Below are 27,309 nucleotides of genomic sequence, written 5' to 3' on the forward strand. Positions count from 1 at the left end.
AATATTTAAAACAGTAATCCCAACATGATATTGGCATACTAAGCAAATGAGGGAAATACAATATAGAGAAATATAAGAACAATTTTCACTCAATAGTGCAACGAATATATAAAACTATAACAACAGTGCACTAGCTTGAAGTCCTGAGTATTTTTGGAGATACACGTGCTAACTGCGCCATCTGAATAATGTTGGCAAATAGGATTGTAAACATTAACATTCTCCAGTTATGATGCTACATACCTTGTTAACATTATTGCTACTTTCAAATGTGCATCATCTTTAATAACAATACAGATTAACAAGTTTGAACTTTGACAATGATGACACAATTGATTGATTGGTCGCCCCTAGCAGTGGCTAACTGCTAATGCTACATGGATGTGTGCTGGCAGCAGAGAGTGACAAGTTGTACTGACTGCGGTCACATTTTAATGCTTTCCATATAATCACTTGGGTCATACTTCTTCAAATGAAAAAAAATAAATGTTGAGTGTTTTCTATTTTTTTTAATTATTATTATTTATTTATTTACTTATTTTTTTGAGGGTGCCGACATACCTTACACATCGGCTAGTTAATAGCATTGCTCCCGGTCGCTTTGGAGACGCCGCCACACAACTGGCTTTGCAAATTCGTGGAGCTGCCAGCCGCCTCCATCGCCAGTACGGAGCCAGGGCGAAGAGTGCTCCATGTGACGACGGCTGAGTTGGACCTGGACTTTCAGTTTCACTATAGGCCGGGCCAGCCGAGGAGACGTGGTTTCTGTTTACTCCCACAACTGGCAACCGGAAGTGGAGCCGGAAAAGGATGACTGTGATTGGCTTTTGTCACGCACATTCCCTCCGTGTTAGATCGAGGAAACACGCACACAGTTAATCGTGATCGATGGGAAATTTATCACGATCTTCGATCTCGATCATAAAAGCACCCAGCCCTACTTTCTATACTCTTAAACAACTTTTAAACTCTTAAACATACAGTAATGTACAGTACTACTACACACTATGTACATTTAATGCCTTTTAATGTGTTTTAATGGGTTTTTTTCCTATTGTTATTCTTTTTTTTAACAGTTGCAATGTTTTAGGCTAGGATGTGTTTATTTTACAACAACAAAATTCCAGCATACACTAAAAATCCTGTGATATGGCGAATTATGTGTGATATAAATTTGAAAATGCACTGAATCTGCAAAATGTGAATCACAATATAGGAAGGGAACACAGTATTTTTTTCCATTTGTTTTTTCCTGGTACTGATGTTGGATGGATGTTGTAATGTATTTACTTGACTCCTGTGTGTCGACAGATCTTTCCTTTGTTGGCATTTTGACTCAGGGACAACATTCCCATTTCTGTAACAACTGGGATTTCTAGTGAATCAATACGATCCCTTTGCCAGTCAGTTATACTCAACACACTCGACATCTGTGGGGTGTAGATATGGAGTGTGGAGTATGCAAAAGGAAAGAACCAATATGAGACATTGCATAAGGCCAACATCAGTAATAGATGATCTCAGTAATAAATGGAAATATGCAGGATAATGTTTCAAGAATCAGAGAGGTCTAAAGTTGGAAACTTTGTTGTACTTTTACAGTCGCTCCAGTTAAGCTCAGGTGTGGAACTCATCTCATGCTATTATCAGCAGTAGTCCTTTGGGTATTTAGAGGAATTATGTCACTCATTTCTGATGGTGCCTGCTAACTGAGGTCATCGGAGAGAGGGAAGGAAGTCTGGCCCAATGTTGGGACGTGGCAGCCAGAGGCAAAGCTCACAGCTGGCAAAATTAGGCTCACAGCTGACAGAACGAGGAAAAGAAGATGAGTGAGAACAGAGGTGATGCTGGGCAGAAACTCCTGTCTCCTCATTTCTGTCTGCCTTTTCTCCCGTCCCAAATGTTCAAGTACAGTCACGTTCTTAAATACCTGTGTGTCCGTGCACTCTTACTTCCTCCCCTAATTCTCTGCCCACAGCCCCCCCCCCCCCCCCCCCCCCCCCCCCCCCCCCCCCCGGCTCCCTGTGGCAGCTGTGCTGGTGATGGCTGTGTGCCCATGGTGCAAGCTGGCTGTGGGGTCCCAGGTGGCCTCATGACAGTTATTGATGTTCAGGTGTTCATCTCCTCTCACACAGAGACCCTGGAGCCACACACGAACATGCACACAACATTGTGCTTCCATAATTTCAGAAGACATTATATTAACTTAATTTGGATCTTCTTCTAATTGTAAACTAAACTGAAAGCTGTCTGTGTCAATATATCTGTTCCCACATCAGAATCCCCATAGCCATCCCTGTACTCTTTGTATGCATACCAGGATACATACTAAATCCCAAGTAGTAAACAGTTATGCAAATCCCATAAGTAGTGCTAATTCATCTTCTTTTGTAGGGGAAAGCATCACAGCCTATGAAAGAGAGCATTGTTGTACACGGATGCTGCACGGAGCATTAGCTGTTTTGGGTGACAACATCATAATATGAATACGATTATGCATACAGTCCAGAACTCCAGATAGATCAACACTTTCTATGATCCAGTTATGTGATCAGTTTTTTCATGTGTGCTTGCTGGGAGAACCATGGTTGGTACTACTGGCACTCTAACACACTCCAGATGTGTGTGGCTAGCCAGGGAGTTGTTCTTGGCCCAGCCTACCTTCACTAAATGTCACAAATACCTTCCTTTATTTAGAAATGACTCTGGGTTAGTGGCTGCAGCAAAAAGAAAGAGGTGTAGATGGATGGATCCTTGTGGGGAGGTATTAAACGAAGGGGCGGGGAAGAAGATGAAAGAGCTGAAATAAATGATTAGTACTGTTGTAGGCAGAGGAAGAGGAGTGGGCTAGAGAAGAAATGGAGAATGACACAAGTAGAGGGAGGACATAAAGAGGAGGAGAGGTGAGGGAGTCAGCTCAATCTAACATCTGGATTTTATTAGCAGCCGTTGGGAAAATCTGAAAAGGAAGTTTTTTTTCTCAGCGAGCGCGTCTGCAGCAGTGATGTGCTGCACATAACCACTTCACTGCCGACGAGAGAAGCCAGACCCTCCCCAAGGACAACAGATGGTCGCAAGAACTTCAATACAATTACATCAATAACAGCTTTCACAGATATGAGCGCTGGATGACAAGATCCCTGCAGCTCAGAGAGACAAATACAACTCCTCTACCCTTAACTCTGGATAAATTGTCTTTAATCCACACTCACTTGCAGCCTGTGCGCTCCTTTTTTTGTTGCCAAGATGCCCATTTAAACAGAAGTTTAAAGAAAACAAAATTGCAACTATAATTTGCTGCCCATCTTATATAAAAATATAGAATGGCTATTGTGAGTGCTTGTTAAGGCGAACCCACGAACCTTTGGAAGTTTTCTGTTTGGCTCCTTTGTTCAGTTAGTATTGCATCTCCACCGTCATTTGATTTTGTTTGCAGTTTGAGCATAACTATACTGCCAACATACTGTATGTCATATGCATTTACGTGTGTGTGTGTATGTGTGTGTGTGTCTGCGTGTGTGCGTGTGCATCCATGCCACACAGTCTGTCATTAGTCAGGGCTCAAAAGCCTCTGAACTCTAAATCAGCTCAAGATGAAGCAGAGTCCGGATCTGTCTGAAGGGGCCGAATTGGTGCTGACACAAATAAACAAATCTTACCTCACAATGATTAGCCATACCGAGAGAACAAATGTTCTTTCTATAGATTGTTATTTCTCCTCAGGAGATGAGCTTGTGCACTACTGAGCCTCGGCAGTTTATCCTGATGGAAATCAGGCAGATATTATTAGAGTAAGGGGTGCAGAAGGAGATGTATCTGTGGTCCACGGCCCAAGGCTGCAAACCCCATATTTTCATTCGAAGGCCTGGTGGGGGTCTGTGGGCCAGAGGCTCAGGCTCTGTTTGTGTGGACTCCTCAGCGGCTTCATAGGGAACAGATGTGGGAAGGCAGGCGGCTGGGCAGCCAGCCAGAGCAGCTGGGAGAAATTAAAAACAACAGCATTCCTGGAGACTGGGCGAATTACAGTGGGAAGGAGGGAGGGAGAGTTTAAGTGACAGACTGAGAGAGAGTTTTAGGACTATGTGGTCACTGACAAGAGTCTCTGTGGAGTACGAGCGATTGAACGGACAGGAGGATTTAAAGGAACTTCTTCGCAGTGGTTAGCTAAAACTAATAAGTTGCAGCTGTGTTTCCATTGCAGTGCGGCATGAACACATATTAACATACACTAAGATATATTCAGATCAATACATCGAGGTTCTCTTTCATAACAAGATGGTGTTGACTATATGTACTCATGTTGTGTTTGTAGAAATTTAATGAAGCCATGTGTTCTTTAGTACATAATAAGAGCCCAAAAGAAGGACGGAGCTCCACAGCCCGGCGCGCTACTTATTCCATGATATTTGGTGCTGGGTGTCTTGCAGAGAGTGATTTTTCATCCTGTTTCATCATGACACAAGGGGAGAGCAGCAGACAGAGAACATTCTAGACTAGAGCTTCTTTGGTGAGTTATCTTTTAGGGCGGATTACATCAAACGTGCAGATGTACAGCTGTTCAAAAAGTCAAGCGAGAGCAGGGCAGAGATAAATTGTAATTGTTTATTTTCAGTTTAATCGTCAGTGCAGGAGTGACAGCGACACATCTGCTCCCTCTTAATGCGGACTCATAGGGGGGCATGGTCCAAACCTGGACTTAACCACCTCACTTTACCTGATATTCTCTCTTTTTCTTTCCCTACTGCTTTCTCTGAGAGTGTTTCGTCCTTCAACGCACAGCACAGTGGGAGCACAGATGGCCACAGATGGGGTTGCAGACTTCCTAATGTATTAAAAAGTGAAATCCCTAGCCTGGTGTGTGTGTGTGTGCGTGTGTGTGTGTGTGTGTGTGAGCCCTGTCCCTGTAGCTGTTCAGATTATACAGCTGTCTATAATCCCACAGAGGGAGTAAACAGACTGGGCAGCCCCCCATGCTTGTATTCTCTCCTTTATTTTACTCTCCTGTCCCAAAGAAAGTAAAGTGACCAAACAGCAGTTTGGCCTCTGGAATGGCTTCACATAGTCTCTGTGAGGTGCATTGCAGGACACATATGCACACAAAAAGTACACAGTTTCATACAGTGACACTGCACATTTAATCAAAGAGGAGGTTGACTGTGCCATATGGCAGCCTCCCCACAGGAAACTTCGTCAGCACGGGTGGCTTGTTTATGTGTTTCCGCTTCTTATAGAAGAGAATAGCTGCATCTATTTATACTAGCCTCTATCTCCAACCTTGTGTGTTTATGTTGAGAGTGTCTAGCGTGGGGAGACTGCCCCTCGTGCTCTTGAGGATCACCATGTCGATGACCCTCACACAGCATAGTCTGCAGTGACACTCTTTAAATACAGAGACCAACTGCTGAAGGTTTCTCAGTGACCTCTCAGAAATAGGACTGAAGCAAACTATGGCAGGAGTTTTGTTGATTAAATAAACAGAAAATATTGTCAATCATTTATAATTGCCCCGTGATTACAATTTAGTGTTTTATCAGCTGTCAAATACTGTAGATCCCTTAGCAGTTTACAGATGGCATGAAAAGACAGTTGGGGATTTAAAAGCACCGTTGGGTTTATTTTGATTTTATTTTTCGGAGCAGCGCACAGGATCATCACAAAGACCAATCTCATGACGGCTCTGGCATTTTCAAAACAAACATGACTTATTTCTCTCTCTTCTGCTGAAACATGAGGCACATTGTCTGAAGTCAAACAAATGGCACAACATTGTTCAACATTCAATGTGGTCTGCATCTTACGGTTTTACTGTGAATGACAACACGTTGTGCTGTTATTTGGAATGTTTTTGCCAAGCAATCCTTTTTAATTAACTGGCTTCGTTTTGTTGCAAACATCACACCTACTGCTCGCTGTTGTGTTTATGCACACCTGGCTGGAAGCTGTGTACCTCGCAAGAGGTTAAAGTCATCACAGTTACGTGCTCAAGTTATGATGTTTCAAAAAGATCTGGTTCCAGCAACGGAAAGGGCAAAGATGCAAATATCGAGAAAAGGAAACACCGTCTACCAATGCATCACAAACAATATGGCATATGGTAGAGTGTCGAGCAATACTTAATTGGAATTTGGACTCGCACCAAATTGTATAGCTTCAAATTGGTACTCTCCCCCTGGATATGCACGGATTCCGTCTTTAAGATTCATGCATTATTCATGGGGAAATGAAGAAAAAGTATTGCAAAATTTTGCAGTTTTAGCAAAAGGTGGGAAAATCACGTATCTGCATCATTAAAATAATTGGCCCATTCTCCACCCCTCTACAAAGTATGTATGAATGGCTTGAATTGTTATTGATTTATGTTGTTTTGTTTTTTAGACTGTGGGCTTTGAGAAATACATTTCAGGCGTCTGTATGTTCCACACATATTGAGGAAACAAAAGCATACCATACCATAAACACACAAATAACCAAATGGTGGACGAATCATTCTCCTTGGCGGGCATACTTGATATGTGTATGTTTGTATATAGACTAGAGACATACAGAATACCCCCACATCCACCTGCATCTGCTTTTGCTCTTCGGTGAATAGCCATGCCATCTATTTGCTTCACACCACCCAGCCTGCTCTTGCCTTGTTTGGTCCTGGCAGGGACTCTGGCAGAGGACACTGGAGCCTGTGGTAGCAGGATGGAGCGCTCCTGAAAGTCAGTCCCCAATGATGGACGGCAGCAGATCCAGCTGCACTTGTCACTGGCAGTCAAGTTGGCTGTCTGAAGCGGGGGACGAGAAGGGACAGCCGGGAAGGAGTGTGTGCATGTGTGCGTGTTTGTATGTGAGTGGCGTAGGTTAGATTGGAAGGCCACTGATTGGGATGTCAGAGCGACACGGTGTGTGTGAAGGAGAGTGAGAGGGGGGTGTCTCAGTCAGCAGCAGCTGAGTGGGTGAGCAGGTGTTACTGTGTGTCTCCCAGGCCTGTTTTGCTAAAACCAACAGAGACACAATACACATTTGAGGCCATTTCCACACCTTACATTGATTTGCTTCGGTAGTTTTGATAAGGCTTATGTTCTTAAGAAACTTGGCTCCCAGGTGACAATGTCAGTGCTGGCCTTTTGAACCTTTTTTGGGGGGCGGGGGGCAGTAGTGCGCCATCCTGACGATTGTTCTCTCCTTTTGGTTTCCCTTTTGCCAGGTAGCAGAGTGCAGAAGGTTGGAACAATGCCAGATTCACCTGCGGATGTGAAAAACCAGCCCAGGTCCACCCCACCAACCATGCCTCCACCACCCCCGGCTGTCAACCAAGCAACCAGTCGTAATGCTTCTTTCACCCCTGCCACCAGTAAATCAAGTAAAAAAACATCTCTTCTCTTTTTTTTTTTTGGTAACACCTTAAGTACAGTTAATGCATTTATTTACAATCATATGCAGTTCGGGATGTATGTGAGTTTTGATTTTGTTTTACTTTCATGCTCAACAGTATGTCAGCAAGCAATAAACTCAAGTAACTTTTTGCTGAACAGCTCATGGAAACCATCATAAAACAGTAGCTACCAGTACTGCCTTTAGGACAGAATTGAAGTCCACATGTTCTTAAACTGAGATTAGATCATTTTGTAATTAAAGAATACTTTCTATACTGTAAATACAATTTAATGTATGTTTTTTAATTATGTTGTAAATTAAATTTTACTATTACTTATTATGATTAGTCTATTTCAAATGCATTACTTAAGTAAGCATTATTCCCACTTTAGGTTAAATGTAGTTTGAATTAAGGCTAAATAAGTGTTTTACAAAACAACTTAAGGTGCTACTACACAGTGATATAAAGTAAGAATATGTCATTATGACAAAGGTTGTGGTCATGCACTAACACTCGACACTAAAAGCAGCGTGATTATTTTTACTGCCGCAAATTTGGATGTATCATAAGTTATATCATGTTTTCTACACAGAGATATACATATATATATAAACTAAATACAGAAAGCAAAAAATGAAAAGAAGGATCTCTTGCACAGATCTTTTCAGTCTTGGATTTGTGTTTAAGATACTGCATTAGCCACGCTAATAACTTTAAAGTGCAATAATGATGAGTTCATGAGAGGTGCAGTTAACAGATCTGACAAGTTTTTTTTGTTGATGTTTTTTGTGACGATCTTTACCTTATAAACACGCTCATCATTGAGTAGAGAGTAAAAAACAAAACAAAACAAAACAAAATAGCCTAGGGTTCTTAAAACTGTCCTCAGTGTACATGCACTGTGTTGGTTTTTCATCAGTCTTGAACACCCAATACTTGTTCGAAGAGACCCTCCAAAATGTGTGATTCTTAACTGTTCTGGTGACCAAGCTTTGATGCTACTTGAGCGTAAATTGTGCTCCTCAGCAGTCTTTTTGGTGAGCTACAGAAAATGCCCTTGCTGTTGACAAGTGGCTTTGAGTGCATGTGCGAGGGCGGCTGTAGCATTGTGTGTCTGTGTTGTTCACCAGCTAATAGGAGGGTGGCAGGGCAGCGGGCATCAGTCAGGGTGGCGTTGCTGTGGGGAGGCTACTTTCTTCCCTATATAGTATTGTCAGGCCATGTTCTTTCACCTGTTATGACGTAACGCTCTCCTTGCACATCTCTCTCCTCTTCCTCACTAAAGCCAGAACACAGGTTTAGAATGTTGGGATCATACTGGTTGGCCCAGAACTACTTTATTGTGTTTGTCTGTTAACTTTTATTCAGGTTAGGTGGGTTAATCTAATAAGGACCCCTGTTTGGGGGCATTTATCTCAAGCATGGACATGCTATACAATGTTTAAGTGGAGAGGGTCAAATATAAGTGTCAACAGAAATTGTAGGGGAAAAAAACTAAAACATTGCCAGTGTAAAAAAAGCGAGAAAGGTCATCATGTTTGAGCATGTGTGAATGTGTTTGCCCACATTAAGATCAAATGGATCACTACTACACATATATGTGTATGAATCTTCATACTATTCTGAACCTCAAAGCAACAAATCTGTTTTCAGATGGTGGGCATGTGCAGCGCCACATTTAGCTACACACCTGCCGTTGGAATAAAAGTAACACAGGTCACAGAACTATTTTTGGCACCTCATTTACAAGTTCCTCTTATAGTTGTGTCCTAGTGAGTGAGTTGGTGGGTGGGGGATAGTTTGAGGAACAGAGCGAAATAGACTGACACAAGAGCAGGTGGCAGCAGAGGGGAGTCGCATGGTAACACTTGTGAGACAGCTGAAGATGCACAAAAAAACACACAAGATTGTGACAATAAATATGCATGCATCTAATGCCACCTTCATGGCATCATTTTGTGTGCTTGTATGTAATCTTCCATGCACTCTTCCATCAGCAGGATACAGTACAAGAGTGTCAGCCCCCATCCTGCCCGCAGATGTGGTCGATGCCCTTCAGGTCCCTCAGAAACTACTGACCTAATTCATGTTGTCTCCCCCTTATGTGTGCCTTCAGTGCTAAACGGGAGCAGCCATTCTCCCACATCACTGAACGGCGCGCCGTCCACTCCTAACGGCTTCAGTAACGGGCCGGCCATGTCATCAACATCCTCGCTGTCCAACCAGCAGCTCCCGCCAGCCTGTGGCGCCCGCCAACTCTGCAAGCTGAAGCGCTTCCTTACTACGTTGCAGCAGTTTGGCAACGACATATCGCCTGAGATTGGAGAGCGAGTGCGCAGCCTTGTGCTGGGGCTGGTGGTAAGTTTGTGGTCACTTCCATCAAAAAGGAATTACTGCACACAAGCAGTGCATTATAAACTCACTGGACACTTATATGATGTTATCAGATCTACATATGAGCAATATTTCAAAAAGAAATCCACTTTACAAATGCAATGTTGCTTGCTTTTGTTTCTGAGGGGTCCTAATTTAATTTGAAGTTGTTTATGATTGTGGTAGAGTGAAGGGGTTATTTTGGTCACTTCATTTACAGTAAGTAGGCTATACAAGGGAGAAATGTTTGATGCAGTTCTCATATTGGAATATGCATGTGTACCGAATGAAGGTTCTTGTGTGTGTGTGTAAAGTTTTTACAAACTAATAAAATATTTCTTTTGCACTGTTTACTTCTACAATGGGCAACCACTGTGCCATTGTAATTGTATTCATTAATCAAATGTGTTGTCTCATCTTGTACAGAACTCTACGCTTACTATTGAAGAGTTTCATTCCAAACTTCATGAGGCTACCAACTTCCCTCTGAGGCCTTTCGTCATTCCCTTCCTGAAGGTATATGTACTGTACACTCTTGTCTGCACATGTGTGTGTCTGCTTATATGTGATATATTTAGCTCTGCCCTGGATTCTATGGCCTACATGCCACATATTCATACATTGCAGAATATCACTTCTCTATGTCTCTACATTAGAGTTTCCCAAACATTCAGGCCAAATGAGATATTTTATCTTGCCTTTGACCCAAACTTATTGAAATACATCATGGATTGACACTTCATCAACCTATAACTATGAACTAATTATAACAAACATTAACTTACTGCAACACATGAAAAAACAGGTGCACTTTGCCAAGGAGTTATGCCTGATTGACAATCAACAAAATAAATGACAACATTTCAGTCAGACAATTGAGTTGGGTCATGACTCTTTTGGGGAAGCTGATCTAACCTGAGAGGTGAACCTTCTCGTATTTTCATATTTGTGTCAATGTAGTGTAGACTTTTTATGTGCAGACAAAAAGTAGTGTATGTGTGTGCGTGTGTTTCGGTGTCATACATCCTTGTGTGCGGTCATCCTCCACATCTGGGACATTGCAGCAGTGTCTGTGTTTCATCAAGCAGACAGGTCTTAGAGAGTTATTTGACAGCACTTATACACATACACAATGCACGCCTCAGAGGGAGACACATGGCAGAGGAATGTGTCAAGAGATCTGTCTTATCTCATCGTGTCTCTTCATTTATCACTCCCTCTCTTTTCACTACCTAATCTGGCTTTTTGTCATTCTCCACATTTCAGTTTCCAGTTTAGTTCTCTCGGCATATTTTTTCTCTCACTTTAATGAATGGCTTCATTTTTGTCTCCGCTGCAGGCAAACCTGCCCCTGCTGCAGAGGGAGTTGCTGCACTGTGCCAGGCTGGCCAAGCAGACTCCAGCACAATACCTGGCCCAACACGAGCAGCTTCTCCTGGACGCTAATGCCAGCTCGCCCCTCGATTCTTCTGAGATCATGTTGGAGATGAATGAGCATGGCAAGAGAAGGACCCCTGACAGGTAACAGCTCTCTGTATTACACATTCAATCACTCAAATTCCCACACACACAGTGTCCGAAATGAAGAATTTCAGAGCCTAAGGGTGGGATCTACTTTGTGGGGAGGTGGACGTCTGGGCAACACTGATGCAAGGGTGGTACTAGGACAGTATTAAAAGAGAAAACCAGCAGAAGATGCAGTGGCAGCACAATTGAAAATAACAAAAAGACCATTTTTACATTGGGTTTTGCCTGTTTCACTCCATGGAGGGTGTGAATGTATCGATACATCCAAATCTTCATTTTTTTCCCCTCTCATCTTTCTCTTTTCTCTGCATCTCATGTCTCTGACTTACTCCGTCTCCTTCCCTCTCTCTGCCGCTATAACTGCATGATCTGCAGGCTCCCAGCAGCTGCCCATATGTCAGGGATGTGTCCAGATGGTGATGTGCTGACCGTAACACTGAACACATCCTCCGTAGGGTGAGGGGAGGTGGTTTGGATGGGACTGTAATCCACACACCTACGCCTCCCGACCTCTCGCCTTATGCACCGCAGGCCTGGCTCAGTGAACTGTGGGGGGGTGGGGGCGCATTCAGGCAACGGCAGGGCCTTCGCTGTGCCAGCTGTTCATATGATTTGTCAGTTGCCAGAGCCGAGGATGTGCACAAGTATTGCCGGCATGCTCAAAATACACGCGGATAACCAGCACACTGATAGTAATGCACATCTACTACATGAAGCCCGGGATGCATTCGTTGGCCTTTGAGTCCCTTACGATGAAGACTGATTTCCATCTGAATGCCTGGCTCGTGCCACCTAGCTAAAAAGATTATGATCAACACTCCCATTTAAACTGACCAGATGGCTGGAAAACACAGCCTCACTCACACACACACACACACACACACTTAAAGAACTCATACACAGTGTCTCAGGACATCTGTCACACTCACTTTATTTAGTCCATATTGTAGCCTAAGATGAAGATGGCTGGGAGCATGAGGAATAGTTGCAATCTTAGAGCAGGCCGAGGGATATTCAGATTAAACACTTGAGACGCATGGTGTATGCTTTGACTTGGCTTTGTTTGATACATATGGCATACAGCTGTGCTAGAGCTCTGGAGCGGCGCTGTCTTGGTGTAACTGAACAACAAGCAGCTCTCCACAGGAATACACGTGTGTGCGTGTGTGTGCATGCACACCATGTGGGAGTTGTCGAATTTACAGTCTTCAGAGAGTTCACGTTTGCCGGCGCCTCGGCGTAGAAGCAGCTGCAATCATTGATAAATAACATCACTTGTAGCAATTGGAATTTGTAACTTGATGGATGAATTGGAGTGTAATGCCTGCAGGATGTCAATGTGTGCAGGCCCATTTCTTATTAGCTCCACTAAAGGTGTGTTTAATCTTTTTGACAATTGTTTTGTTGCGTTGACCATTTTTGGTCATCTAAGTGAGATCTTACCCAGAGTGTCTTTCAATAAGCATAAATTAAAAACTAACATATTAGCCTGACATTCACAGTTTAATGAAATAAAGAAATGTTTCTCTGCCTTTGCAAAGATAATAATGCTCAGTTGTCAGAGAGGCGATAATGTAACAATAGAATATATCATTGTGATACATTTGGATGTGCTCTAAATTCACAAATTGAGTCGTGTCAATCAAAACGGAACAATTTAGAGATAACACGTACAGTACAGGATCTCATTAGTTTGGTGTACCTAATGCTATAGTCTGTGATTTAATAGTCAAATGATATGTGTTTCCTTTTTATCTCCCTGCAATGACATTCTAGTCTCTGCTGGGCCATGTTTCTCCATTTAGAATAAGATGTGTAGCTAGAATTGACATACGTACCTATTATCACTCGGAGGAGCCAAATCCAGTTATTGTTTTTTTTCCCCTTTGCTTTCAAATTCCAACATTTTCTGACGTGATGAAAACGTTGCTCAAGAAATTTTGTCAGTCTGTGCAGTGCAATTACATATTGGAAAGCAAACAAAGAATCCCGTTTTGTTGTCAGCACTAATACATCTTTTCATTCCACACTTCAATTTGACAGCTGTAAAAACACTGCAGGATTTTATATATGCACACTCACTTCAGTTCTTTTTGTGTTTCATTAACCCTGAAGTGTTTTCAATAATGTACAGTAAATAATCAATACTTCCAATTCACACTGCAATTTCTTCAACAATATAAACACTCATGTGGGTTCACAACAAGCTTCTAGAATGGGTGTACCAACTGCATATACAAAAATTGGTCTGAGGAATTGTTTTTCTTTTAACCAGTATTCATTTGTTTGCCTAAGGATCAACATTGATGCATATTTTAAGTTTAATCTTTTCATGTTTCTGTAACCTTCCCAGGACCAAAGACTCCTCAGAGAGAGATGGCTTGCACCCCGAACACCTTGCTAAAAGGCCCTGCACCATTAGCCCCAGTCAGCGCTTCAGCCCCAGCACAGGGATACCTGCCCACCCACCTCCCAATGGCCTTCCCACACACCCTCCTAATGGCCTGCCCCACCCACAAAATCCTCAAATGGGCCCACAGCACTACCGCTTGGAGGACATGGCGCTGGCACACCAATACAGAGACGCTTACAGACATAATGAACACAGAGACAGCCGAGACAGACACCGACAGACAGGTAGAATACCTGCGATTCATTCATGACCAGACCACACTTGAGTCCACATTATAAAGACAAATACTAAGGGGACATACGAAAGTGGGGTCTGTGTCAGGAACAATGACCAGTTGTCAGTCCACTGTGTTAATCCTTGTGGCCGTGTGGCTATATAAAGCCCGCAGCCTTACATACCCATGTGCTACAACTGTGGCAACTATACATGCCTACCTTCTGCTTAGCCCAAAAAGAAAGCGATGCATTCTCAGCCAAACTGTCCCCCAAAATAGTTACAAGCCTATTATACCGTACTGGAAATTACGTGCCAATATGGAGGTACTGAGATAAGATGACTCAGAGTGCTATTTTTGGAGGGTTTGTTCCTTAGTCATGATTAATTAGCTGATCGACACATGTAGACATTGGCGTTTCTAGCCAATTTTTTTTATTTTTTTGGGAGGGAGGTGGGGGGGAGTGTGCACGGTGCCACCCCCAAATTGAATCCCAGCACCCCTCAAATTTGAGCGACTCAAAAACAAAAAAAAATGCATTTCATTTTGAAAAAACCTAGACGAGTGTAAAACCACAGTACTTGGTTGTAATGACAGCACCCGCCATTGCCTTAAAAATGGTTTCACCCACCTCTCCCCAAGTGTTCTCTACCTACACAGAGCAATATGCTGTCTTCCAGTGATATGGCATAAATACCCGGTTTAAACCAGGATATTGTAGCACATTTTTTAACTTCAGCCACTGAATACCAATACACTATTATCATTACCAGACCTCATTTCTACTGCATTTAATCATAAGTCACTGTTAATGTTGTTTTGTAGGCATTAGCTGACGTGTTTTTTCTAGCTGTAGGAAATGATTCAGGTGGTCAGACTGTACCACTGTCCTCTGTTTGAATTGGATTGAGAGAAGTTAGTTGTACAGGTGATAATATTATAATAATATGAATCCCAGCACTCCTAAACCTCTAATCCCAGAATCACCCTGCATGCAGATATAGTAGATGCAGAATGAACATGATCAAACATCCATCTAATTTAATGTATTATTCAGGACTGGCTCAAAGCACCGTGGACATTTTCTATTCCAGCATTTCTGTGCCCCGGGGCACAAAGCAAGGTACATAAAGGTGTTGTACTGGTGAGAGGAGTTTGTTGAGGAAAAATCTTTCTTTCAGCTCCTCCAGTTTCTGTAGGCATGGGCAGGGGCCTCAATACATTTGTCCTTACCACGTCTGATCATATTTGTTCAACATTTTGCTTGATTCCCAGTGACTGACTGTTGTTCAATAGACATACTAAAAATGTTTTTTTATGTGACCTGTCTTTCTGTCACAGCAGTCCACGGAGCCCGCCAAGAGGAGGTGATTGACCACCGTCTAACAGATCGAGAGTGGGCAGAGGAATGGAAGCACCTTGATAATGTAGGTATCAGTGTGGTCACCGTCTTTCATGTCAAACACAATGCACCGTTCTCATGGGTATAGTTTGATAACACTTAACTTCTGGAAGACATTATTGCACACACAGACCAGAGACACATACAGCACACACTCACGCAAAGAAATAGGGCCCCAGATGGAGCTCGGGACCCAGCAGAGAGCAGCTCCAGCTGGGCAGAGCAGCTGAGACAAGAGCTGCAGTCATGGAGAGAACCGGCCAGGCCTGGACCCCTGCCAAATTAGAAACACTTCACTGAAATAAATATAGCTGACAGAGAGGGGAGGGATGGGCAGAGAGCGACGAACAGCGGCGTAGACCGAGCAAGGGAATGAGCAACAGAGAAAAAATTTGAATGTGGATAAAGTGAAGGGGTGAATGTCGAATATGTTAAACCCATTTAGTGGCATACACAAGGGTGGCAAAACTGGTAGTGTGCGTAAAAGTGACACGACAATGTGAGGAAAAATAGAACTAAAAGAAAATCTGTGGAGTTGGCAGCAAATCAAGCAGAAGGGTGGAAGAAATCGGATCAACCTTTTCATCTGCAGCCCAGCTGTTACAATATTACTGCAACACGCTTACAAATTCTAATCCGCTAACTAGCACATGGCCAATAACAGAACGAAACTCGTAAATTAGCTTGTGCACGGTGTTGAACAACAGACCATTACATCAACCAGAACTGGAAAATGAACGGAAATATTGAGTTGTTTCTTTTTAGCAGTGATTACACCTTTCACTCTACTGTGATTTTCTCCAGCATTTTGAAATTTTCATTCAGCCATTGAGTCATTAATCAGTCTCTGTTGTAAGGTCATTACAAATTTGTTTGATGGGGTTAAGGTCTGAATTCTGTGCATGTTCTTCCACACCAAACTCACCCAATCATGCCTTTGTGGAATTTGCTCAAATTGTTGTTCAGTTGTTCACCGTGCCGCCTTGTTTCAGTATAACAGTTTCCTATTAAAGGTGCTATTATTCATTATGAAAGTGGATCTATATATTCCCATTTGTGTTCCCATCAGCTCCTGAACTGTATCATGGACATGGTGGAGAAAACGCGCCGCTCTCTGACCGTGCTGCGACGCTGCCAGGAGGCGGATCGGGAGGAGATGAATCATTGGATACGGCGCTACAGCGACGTGGAGGAGATGAAAAAAGGTGGGAGCAACGGACAGCACTGCCTTCCTCCTCCTCTTCCTCCTACTCCTCATCACAACTCCTCCTCCAACACAGCTAGCAGCAGTGAGACACTGCCCAAAGGAGCTTCCTCCGTTGCTGAAAGGCAGACAGGCAGACAGACAGGTAGACAAACACACACGGGATGTTTGGCACAGCAAAACACTTTTAGCAAGGTAGGGCCCATTTGAAGATGCTGGCAAGGGACTGACATTAAGCATAGAAAGAAAATTTAACTCAGCGTATAGTGTGAGGTAATCCTGACTCTTGTACTGTATTTTATAATTATTCAACACACATACACTATATGGACAAATGTAGAGGATACGCACGATGTGTGTGCACATTATTGATTGGGTCTATATGTGTGTTTCAGAGATCCACAGAGACTTTCTACACAGACCTCCATCGGGATACTTGCCAGAAGACGTCTGGAGAAAAGCTGGTAAAAAACACATCCACACCTCTTTCTCACAATATCTCTATTCTGACCTCATGCTAACAAATGCCTTGTACTCACAACCAAAACAGAAACGATCATACATTTCACAATTACTGGTCACCACCTCATCCTTATTCACTAAAGCCCCGTTTCCACCAAACATACATTATTTTGCTTTACATTGTCAAAATAACTTCTCTGGCCACTAGCCAATAAGAACACAAAAAGTCACTTCTGTCATGCCCTCTATCTGTAACCACTATGAAAGGCCACTGCAGTTAAGATACCGTGGAAATGCAGTCACCTGGCCCGAGGCACACCACAGCAGCACAGAACAGTTTAAAATGACTCTAGGGGCCCAAAAAGATCGGAAGTTCATAACATTAATCTGAAAAAAAATGTAGTTGCATTCACAGTCCCCACATCAATATTTATAAATATAAATAAAATACCAATCTGCACATAGTCATAGATAATCTCTCCAGAAGGACGCAGTATTGCACATCCTTCTTTTTCCTGCACTGCATGTTCAATTATTGCGCTGCATTTTCACCGGGAGAAAAAGCTATTTTAACTGCAGTTGTTTTTCATACAGGTACTACAAGCATCCCGCTTTCCCCAGCACTAAAGCACCTCCAAAACAAGCAGGGTGAGTAACATATCTCATTCTCAGCATTTTACCTTCACAGTGTGTTTGTGTGTGAGTGTGTGCAGCCAGGTAGTCTGCCCCTCTCCCTTTTAATTAAAACCAGACACGTACTGTTTTCTCTGATTGAGTTCGGCTTGAAAGACTGCTGTGATTTTGGGACAAAAAAAAAAGGATCTGGTCTGTGAAAAGACTTGGCAAATCCCTGTGGAATTATAACGTTACTATTGCTGCCCCTGTTTTTTACATGAAGTGCTAATTGCATCTGCTGTACACTCTCCTTGATAAGAATTAATTAAATTTGCAAACTTATCTTGGTGGTGCATGCATTAGGCCTGATAATTGAGCTTGTGATGATGCAGATAATGCTTGAGGGGAGAGAATAAAGAGGGGCAGAAGTGAAAGGAAAAGGAAATAGGAGGAGAAATGAAGTGGAGGAAGAAGGTAACGTTCCGATCAGGCATAGCACTGAGATGTGTCTGACTTTGTGTTACCGTGAATAGTATATGTGGAGTGGAGCTGTGTGGAGAAGCAACTGCTTGTCCTTCTTGTCTGGAGGCACTAGAAAAGATAGCAGTGTTGATAACAACTAAACAATCTTTGTGGTATGGATGTAAATGAAGAGCGTTTTTGTGTGTCTGTTGTGTCTTCTTGGCATATCCACAGATGGTGGAGTAGGAATCTTTAATAGCTAAAATATGTGACATGTTGGAGGAATTAAAATCTTGTAATTACAGTAGCTCAGAGCAGATTGGTGTATTAATCAATGACATGTGTTTTTGCGACCTATTTCCATATACTCCAAAGAGTAAACGCTTTATACATACCTGGATCAGATTAAGATAAGATTCTGGCCCCGTTATTAGCCTGATTGTCCACACCAAGCCTGGCATATTTTGTCTGGAACGACAAAACCTCTTTATAGTGTGACATCCATGATCAACAAATTGGTGTCAAAGAAGCCCTACGATGCCAAAATGAGAAGTCTAGCATGTTTTTATTTTTTCGATATCTTTTATGTACTGAAACATATCAACGACAACCTTGCAACATAGGACCTTGATGTCGAGCAATAGGATTGTGTCTTGCAACGGCGCCTCACCTCCCTTGGTCGCCGTTGTCAACATTTATTTGTACCCACCATGGCGAAGAAAAAGAGGATGAATCGATAGAATATCGGCATTATGTTTTCATGCAAACATTTGTGCTACCTCTAACTAGCTACATAATGTTAGGTTGCCTCCTTGCTAGCGGTATTAAAACTATGTGAACATTACCTCAAGCCCTACTTGAAGAATTGGCAGCCCAAACCGTCCTCTCCAGAGCATCTATGGACAAAACCGCACACGTTTTTCTTCTTTTCATTCTTTTTTTTTTTTTTCAACCAGGAAACATTGTCGCAATCAAAACTAGCGCATCTTCCTCCATTATGGTTGTTGCTGCTATTGTATTGGTTATATCTGGAAGCATTGACAAATTTTCCTGTCCCGCCTCCCCGAACTGTTTGGTTTTGCAAGATTATCTTAATGATCGTAAAAGATGGGATACAGTGATATTGTAATATATGTCGTGTAGTGTTGCCAGTGTCCGATCGAGATACAGCAGGAGTTTATGGCAGAAGTCTGACATAGTGACATTGTGAGAGACCAAATTCTCCTTTAGTCTGATCCAGACATTATGAGAAAACCAGTACTCTATTATACAAAAAGGACATTCCCTAAACTGTTGCGTTACATTGGAAGCATAGAACCATCCAAATTTTCTCCCATGGGTATTCATGCTTTTGTCCAGATATTGTAACTGACACGTGCAAAAACACACTATCCTCTTTGTTGTTCAATATTTCCTCGAAGTGCTCAAAATCCAACAAACAAATCTACAGTGTACGAGCATTGTAGTGAAGATAAGCCTTCCCAACACACGGGAGTTTATTCAGGTTGCTTAGTGCCTGAGGATTTGTTACTGAACCATCCAGATGACAGAAGGACAATCAGGCAGAAAGGGAATCCCCATGATGGCGCCTGAACAGCCAAGCTGGTGACAAAACTTTGGAGGCATCTGCTGTTCTCCGCTCTGAGTCCAGATTGTGTTGGAATTCATCACTGGCTGTCTGGATGTTTCCCATTTCTGGCATAAACTTTTAAATCTTGGATGGCGTGCATCTGTTAGCCAAGATATGACAAAAAGCAGCTTATAGAGCTTCAATAAATGATGGTGGGGCAGGCAGAGGCACTAACACGTCCCTTTCTCTCTCCATTTCCTTCTCAGAGGAAGCCGTGAATGAAGTGAAGCGACAGGCGATGTCAGAGCTGCAGAAGGCTGTGTCAGATGCTGAGAGGAAGGCTCATGAGATGATTTCAGCAGAACGCTCAAAAATGGAGAGGGCCCTGGCTGAGGCCAAGAGGCAAGCCTCTGAGGATGCACTAACTGTCATCAACCAGCAGGAGGACTCCAGTGAAGTGAGTATCACAGACAACAACACTTTCAATTTTGCCTGCTGTTGCTTTCCAGAATAGGAACACAAATGCCCCAGCATACGGGTTTTTCAAGTTATGAACCGTCGCGTGGTCAAAATGTTGCTTTGTGTTGCAAGCTAAGATTTGGACTATAAGTGAGCATCAGATGCGCCGCTACTCAAATGAAGTGGAGGAAAAAATAGAGCAACAGTCTATAATGTACTTTCAACTGTTTATTAAACAGTTCGAACAGTCAACCCACAAATACAAAATGAGAACACTCACAGGTAGCTGCTGTAGGTTCCTTATGTCAATGACTATAGCATAAGGCGGTTGTGGTGTCGGGCCCAAAATGCAGCCCACTGACCCATCAAAATAGTTGGAAATGACTTTGACAGGCAGGTCACTTCATAGTTCCAGAGCATTCAACGTCACAGTTTAGAGGGTGAGGCCTTGAAGAATGGGAATTTGTCTTGGGCCCAAGTGATGTAATGCTCCGTAATCCACAGATAGCAGGTCAAGAATGCTCACACGTCATTGCTGTCTTTATTCCCAATTCAAGAGAGCAGGACAGGGAAACTCACACTTTGTTGTCTTTGTAGTAGAATCTCCAACAGCCACGGGGGCCGGGACACAAACCTGCTAAGGCAGAACCCGTGGCCGGAGACAGAAGGCTGGGCAGACAGGAACAGGCAAACTCTCTTTGGCAATACTCGCGGTCATGGGCAGAAAACAAGTGGATTCACGGGGTACCGTTGTAGCATCTTGCATGGATGGCTGTCAAACACTCTGACAATGATAGCGTCAACAAAGACTTAAATAGAAGAGTACTGCTGACTGTGGTTGAAAGACTGTGATTGACTGTCCTGGCAGACAGTGATTGGCTGACAGATTTGCTGTCATGGCAGACTGTGACACACCAAGCCCCTTTTACAGGCACACAGCTCAGGCTCACATTTGTCTTTTGACTTCTGGCTTGTCCCAACTAACAGTAATTACACTTTATACAATTTCTTTATATTCTCTTTTATTATGTTTTAATATGTTTCATACAGGCGGCACAGTGGACGACTGGTTAGAGCGTCTGCCTCACAGTTCTGAGATCTGGGGTTTAATCCCCGACCCCCGCCTGTGTGGAGTTTGCATGGTTTCCTCCCACATCCCAAAAACATGCATTGTAGGTTAATTGAAGACTCTAAATTACCCGTAGGTGTGAATGTGAGTGCGAATGGTTGTTTGTTTATATGTGCCCTGCGATTGGCTGGCAACCAGTTCAGGGTGTACCCCGCCTCCTGCCCGATGATAGCTGGGATTGGCTCCAGCACTCCCGCGCCTTAATTGATTTCACAAGGAACTCTTGTGGGATGGAAGACATAACTTTTCATATTCGCCCTTCAGGTTCTCCCATAGTCGTTTGGTCACAGCACAAATAAAATTCTTAAATCAAGGTACCACTGTACTGCAAAGTTATTTTTTATTTAATTTTTTTTACTTGAATTCTTTAAGACCGTGGCACGGTGGGCGACTGGTTAGAGCATCTGCCTCACTGTTCTGAGGACCGGGGTCCGGGCACTCTGGTTTCCTCCCACATCCTATAAACATGCATGGTAGGTTAATTGAAGTCTCTAAATTGCCCGTAAATGTGAATGTGAGTGCGAATGGATGTTTGTTTGTATGTGCCCTGCGATTGGCTGGCAACCAGTTCAGGGTGTACCCCGCCTCCTTCCCGATTATAGCTGGGATAGGCTCCAGCACTCCCGCGACCCTTGTGAGGATAAGCAGCTCAGAAAATGGATGGATGGATGGAATTCTTTAAGAACTGACCTCATAATGGGATTATTTGGGCTAATCTGGGACCTCGGGTATCATATTTCATGCCAGATCATGTGTAAATGTGTGTTGGTATGACAATTAAATTCCTTGGATCATAAGCGTGAAGAGGCTGGCTTCCAGTTTTCTTGAACGCTACAATATTACCATCAGCAGTTCACATACTGTTTTTATCATCTTCTGACTGTGGTTTTACTGCCACATTTAGCTAACAGCTCTTGGCTCTTGGTTAGTAGCACCGCCATGGTGCCATCATCGCTGCAGAAGCAGTGCAGTTGTTTGTATAATAATGGCAGACAGACCCAGATGGTAGGAGCAGGGTGCCAGACTGAGGCCATTCCAGAGCAGATGACCACCACCTGCTGGTGACTCAAACCAGAGCAGACTTAAAATGGATCCACGACGTGAATAGATTTAGCAGGAAAGCCATCAATCAAGTTACAAATAAACACATAAATGTGTCATGGTCTTGGAGACAAAAAGAGACTTATTTTTATCAACCGTCTGTTTTCCCACTGTCTCACCAGAGTTGCTGGAACTGCGGGAGGAAAGCCAGCGAAACGTGCAGCGGCTGCAACACAGCTCGCTACTGCGGCTCATTCTGCCAACACAAAGACTGGGAGAGGCACCACCATGTCTGTGGTCAAGGCCTCCAGGGCCTGCCAGGGGGCAGCAGCGTACCCCTTGGCACCCCCTCCTCGTCCTCAGCGTCCAGCGCACCCCCCACCCACTCAGAGAGCACCCCTCCGGGTCCACTGTCGCTTGTGGGCCAGAGCGGTATTGCAGCTGGGGCGGGCAGTGGCAGCGGGAGCATGTCGGCCAGCCCCAAGGAGAGCAGTTCGAGTAGTGCCTCTCGCTCCACCACTCCAGCCACACCCGCCCTACTTGATGCCACCTCTCGCTGACATCGGATCCTTGACCTTTACCTGTCCCCTGTTATGACAGTGGCCACTCTCCACAGAAAACCAAACTGAGGAATCTTTCTCTCACATTGACCCCTTCCCCCCTCCCACAGTTTAGCCCTTGTTCCTTTTTTTTAAGTTTCTGGCTTTGGGATTCAGTGTAGTGTAACTGTTATAAAGCACAATGATAAGTGACAGTAACATCTCATATTGCTTGCTGAGACCTGGTGACTTGACTAACATGTGCTCTGAAGGGCTATGTTAAGACACAGGGGATTAAAAGACAAATTAGCACTTCAATTTCCTAATAATTTAGCCCCAATGAGAGCACCTAGACCTGTTATGTGCACTAACAGTCCTGTTCTTCTCCAGTGTCCAAACGCTAACAAGCTAAGGATAAGGATTCTATTTTTTTTTTAATAGGATGAGCAAAGGGGAAAACCTGGGATGCTAATCCTGAGAAACACAATTTAGTATTTATGAAACATTTATTTCTGGCTTTAATGGAAAACAAAGAAAAGTCCAAATATTCTAAATAAGAGAACATTGATAACCATCATAATGACATTAAACTAAATGAGTTTTAAACTGCTAACTACCTTGCTAGCGAGCCAAGAAAAATCTACGCCGGACTCACCTCTCGAAAACATTGTGAACCCAAATGAATTCAAAGATGAAAAATAACATGATCCAAACCTTTGTATTACACTGCCAAAGTGAGTAAGCGATAAGGAGAAGCACTCATAACCAAACACAAAGCAACATCACCTCCTCAGCAGATAAGGCTGCCCATGAGAGAAAGAGAGTGAGACCCAGGCTGCACAGAATGAGTCAGGCTCTGCTGTGTAGCTGCCTTCTGCACTGTGGACAAGACTTCAGCAATCCTTCAGTGATGGCCAAGACTAGTGAACATATGGACAATGCTGTGAATGACTTGGTGAAATGGACCGAGGCCTCACCCCAATGAGATTTGTTTGAGAGTGGGAAAAAAAAGGAAGAGAAAAACTACTCAGACTCGATGGAGATGAAGTTACATAAACGTCAATGTAGCTACCAAAAACCTCAAGCTTGGAGGAGCAATTGCATACAGCAGAAACATGCAGGCTTTGTATGTGTATGTTTTTTTAAATCTCCAACACTGAGGTGATATTTACCTTTAAATTCACACACCTTTTCCAAAGCACGATGAACAGAGCCAAGAGAAGGGCAGTGCACTCTCCTCTTTTTCTACCTCCCTTCATCCCACATCCCCTACACTGGTGTGACTACTTGACTCTAGTCTGCCACACCCACTCAGCCTGCTTTGGACTTAACATCAGAGCAGGACACCGCGTGAAAGGGATCAAACCTGCTTGTAGATATTGTTCCTCTTTACATTTTTCAATAGTCTTCTTGTTGCTCTTGTACACATGACCTTGTGTATATCCAGAAATTGACCTGTTTTGCTTTGTTTTGTTACCTTTCATTTTCCTCGTCATTGGGACTGAGCAGTGGGGTCTGAGCAAGGACGCTTGTCTATGATAGGAAGCCCCACATTGTACTCATTGTTTGATTTGTTGTATCTATATTAATGAGATGAAACCCCTCTTGTAGAATATTTTGTATTGCTCGCATTGTAAGACAGTGAGAGGACGGAGGTGCAATATGAAGAGAATTCAGCTACTGAATGGAACCTCAGCAACTGCCCATAGGGTGTCATATGATATAGATACATATAAATATATTTAAAGTAACATCAGTAACTTAATGTGAATGTACATAGTATTTAAAGAGGTCCAAAAATGTGTTTGCCAAATAACAGAAAACTTTAAAGTTTAATGTCCAGAATATGATTTTCTCACAGTACATTTGTTTCAATGTATCAATTGCTTTTCTTTTCTTTCTTTTTTTAAATGATAATTAAAACACTTTTCTTCAGTGGAGTAGACATACGGGAAAGAGCATTCTGACAGATCAAGTGTGCATGAACTGCATGACTTCCATGACTACGCGAATTAGGCTTTAATGAACTAACTGAGGTTATTCTATTATGTTGTCAAGAGATGTGATAGTCGTTCATTCTCATGAATTATGAATGAATATTTTCCGTGTAACAAACTTCCCTGACACAAGGGTCTGGTAAGTCCCGCAGGAGGGAGACTAAATTCATATAGTTCATACCAAATTTAGGCTGGTTTTGTTTCAATTGAGTCCTATGAAATATTATTGTTAATTTACAATAGTTCCTCTGTGAGCATTTCTCTTCATCACTGTTTAGGTATGATTGTAACCTCCATCTGCAGTAAAAACTTTCAAAGTAGGATTGACAAATTAGGCAGTATTCAGATGAAAGCGACCATCAGGGGTTAATTTGGCTCTCATGTTTTAGATCTCGCTTTTGATCATTGTTTGCAATTGTAACGATTTGAGGAAAAAACAGTGTCAGAGTTGAGGGTCTTATTGCCTTTTTCCACACAGCTTTTGAGCATTTCCTTGGTTGATTAACAGCCTTGGCGTTTTGCTGAGTGGAAAAGGGACCGTATGGCCACATTTAAGCAAATTTGGTCTGATAAAGACTTTTAAAATTCCAAACATATGGCTATAGTGAATGATTACATTATTTAAAGATGATCTGGTGCTTATGGTGCAAATAAGATGCAAACTTACCCTGCATCCATGTGTAGCATTTTTGTATTTAAAACAGAATGGCCTCCTTGTTGACCTTTATGGCGCCATAGCACTCTTCACTTGCTACCTCCTGTGACCATACAGCTAATCACCAGGAGAGCTTCACCTGGACTTTGAAAAGATGGGCTGAGTGCAGACATGGAAGAAGACATTCACACCTCTGAATTGATTGCCTCTTTGGGTATTGAAAGGCCTTGCCACTGTAATTGTGTCCATCAGACGCTCATTTGTGACTTGTTAGTGAAACAACAACCAAACATATCCATGAACACAGCATTAACCATGACAAGCCATTTGTCATCCAAAACCAATAAAAGCGCAGACCAAAGTACTCTGCATTGCCATAAGTGGCTTTGACCTATTGTTGTGATGACAAACCAGATAGGATAAGGCTAGAGCTTCACTACAGTTAACCAAAGTGTCTGAGATGCAAACAGTCAGACAACAGGAGCCCACATTGCGCCAGTTGAGTTTAAAATGTTCAATGGACATTCTAAATTGTGTTCCTGTGACAACGGTAGAAGCATCTCCTTTGGAAAGCCGACTGTTTGTATTTTCTAGCAGTAGCAAAGCCTTGCAGAGATGAAACTAAAGAATGGTGAGCATGTGTTCCAGTGTGAATAGAGTGGGGTTTTATACAATACTTTTTTTCCCACGTCTCTGTACTTGAAACCCTCCGAGCTTTAATCAAAGATCCCAGGCAGACGACTGGTGGAGAGATTCGCAATATGTAGCGACAGTTTCTGTGTTATGTGCTGTGTTAGGAAACAATATCAGCATCAAAGCAGTATTATGGTGGCAACTCCTTTCAAACATTGTTAGCTGGGCACCCTTGTCTGCACAGAAGCCCTCAAAGAAAGAAACCAAACTGAACAGACCACTTATAAATGACCAAAATACAACCAAAAGTTATTTGCTTCCATTGTACTTAAGGCAATGTTTTTTTTTTTAACATTAACAAAGAGCTTAGGAGGTTGACATGGGGTGTGAAGATGGATTCACATGAAGCAAGAAGACCTGAAGAGAAAACTGTACTTTTGTTGTGACGTTCACGAGGGTGTGTCCAACATGTACCATCAAACAATGAGATTTGTCATATTATTTTCTCTACACTCTGTGATAATAAATGGGCTCTGTTGTTGTTAATACTTTTCAAGGCTCTCTACATCAGTCAAGATTTAACAGTGGACTGCATATGGGAAAAAAACATGAAGAAAAGACACATTTTAGCAGGTTGCCATATCTACTGTAGCATCCTATACCTGGAACAGTAATCGTAACCAATGAGGTTTCAAGGCTCATCTGAAGTGATGAAGCATCCTTCCTGTGACACAGGCACTGCTGAATAGCTAAAGTTGAAGGCTAATGTGGTAAAAGTCTGATACAGCACTTGTACCCCCCAAAAAAGTCATGGCTCAGGATGGTCCCGTTTTTACCTTTACATGAACTGAAAACGAGGGTGTCTGAAAGCGTTCTATACTGTATTGTGCAATACACTATGACATTAAAAATATTTTTTCTGTAGGAAAGGTTGTATGAAAAGCAGAAAATCTTTGTTTTATTTCTCTCTCCTCAAGTTCCTGTTGCTGTTTTTAGATGAAGTAAACTGTGCCAGAGGAATTCAATTCTGATTTGTATTTATTTCTTGCATGCTTTCCTCCCTGTTGCTAATACCGCTCTTTAACTGTTCGCTCTGTTGGATGTGTGACGCTGTAAAACATTCTAATTCAGGTTATTGTCTGTGTTGAACAATGTAACTGTGTAATTAAAATATGAAATGAAAGACATGCATGCCTTTTTATTTTATCCTCCTAAAAATATATTTATTAATCACTCACAAAGTGTAAT

General features: G+C 42.7%; 1 protein-coding gene across 4 annotated transcripts in view; it reads left to right on the forward strand.

Annotated features, from left to right (window-relative positions):
- Positions 1–27,168, forward strand: part of cbfa2t3 (CBFA2/RUNX1 partner transcriptional co-repressor 3) — a 48,499-nt gene extending 21,331 nt beyond the window's left edge. For 2 of the 4 annotated variants that reach the window (XM_061670129.1, XM_061670132.1), the window contains exons 2-12: positions 7,196–7,351; positions 9,483–9,724; positions 10,166–10,255; positions 11,079–11,260; positions 13,620–13,903; positions 15,235–15,320; positions 16,365–16,644; positions 16,895–16,963; positions 17,556–17,609; positions 19,875–20,065; positions 22,420–27,168. In XM_061670129.1, coding sequence (XP_061526113.1) covers positions 7,196–7,351; positions 9,483–9,724; positions 10,166–10,255; positions 11,079–11,260; positions 13,620–13,903; positions 15,235–15,320; positions 16,365–16,644; positions 16,895–16,963; positions 17,556–17,609; positions 19,875–20,065; positions 22,420–22,797 — 2,012 coding nt within the window. In that variant the 3' untranslated portion in view covers positions 22,798–27,168. The remainder of the gene's footprint in view (positions 1–7,195; positions 7,352–9,482; positions 9,725–10,165; positions 10,256–11,078; positions 11,261–13,619; positions 13,904–15,234; positions 15,321–16,364; positions 16,645–16,894; positions 16,964–17,555; positions 17,610–19,874; positions 20,066–22,419) is intronic. The other 2 variants (XM_061670130.1, XM_061670131.1) reach the window with 2 other exon arrangements.
- The last annotated feature ends 141 nt before the right edge of the window (positions 27,169–27,309 follow it).

Source organism: Phycodurus eques, chromosome 2 (assembly GCF_024500275.1).
Source record: "Phycodurus eques isolate BA_2022a chromosome 2, UOR_Pequ_1.1, whole genome shotgun sequence".
NCBI classification, from domain to species: domain Eukaryota; kingdom Metazoa; phylum Chordata; class Actinopteri; order Syngnathiformes; family Syngnathidae; genus Phycodurus; species Phycodurus eques.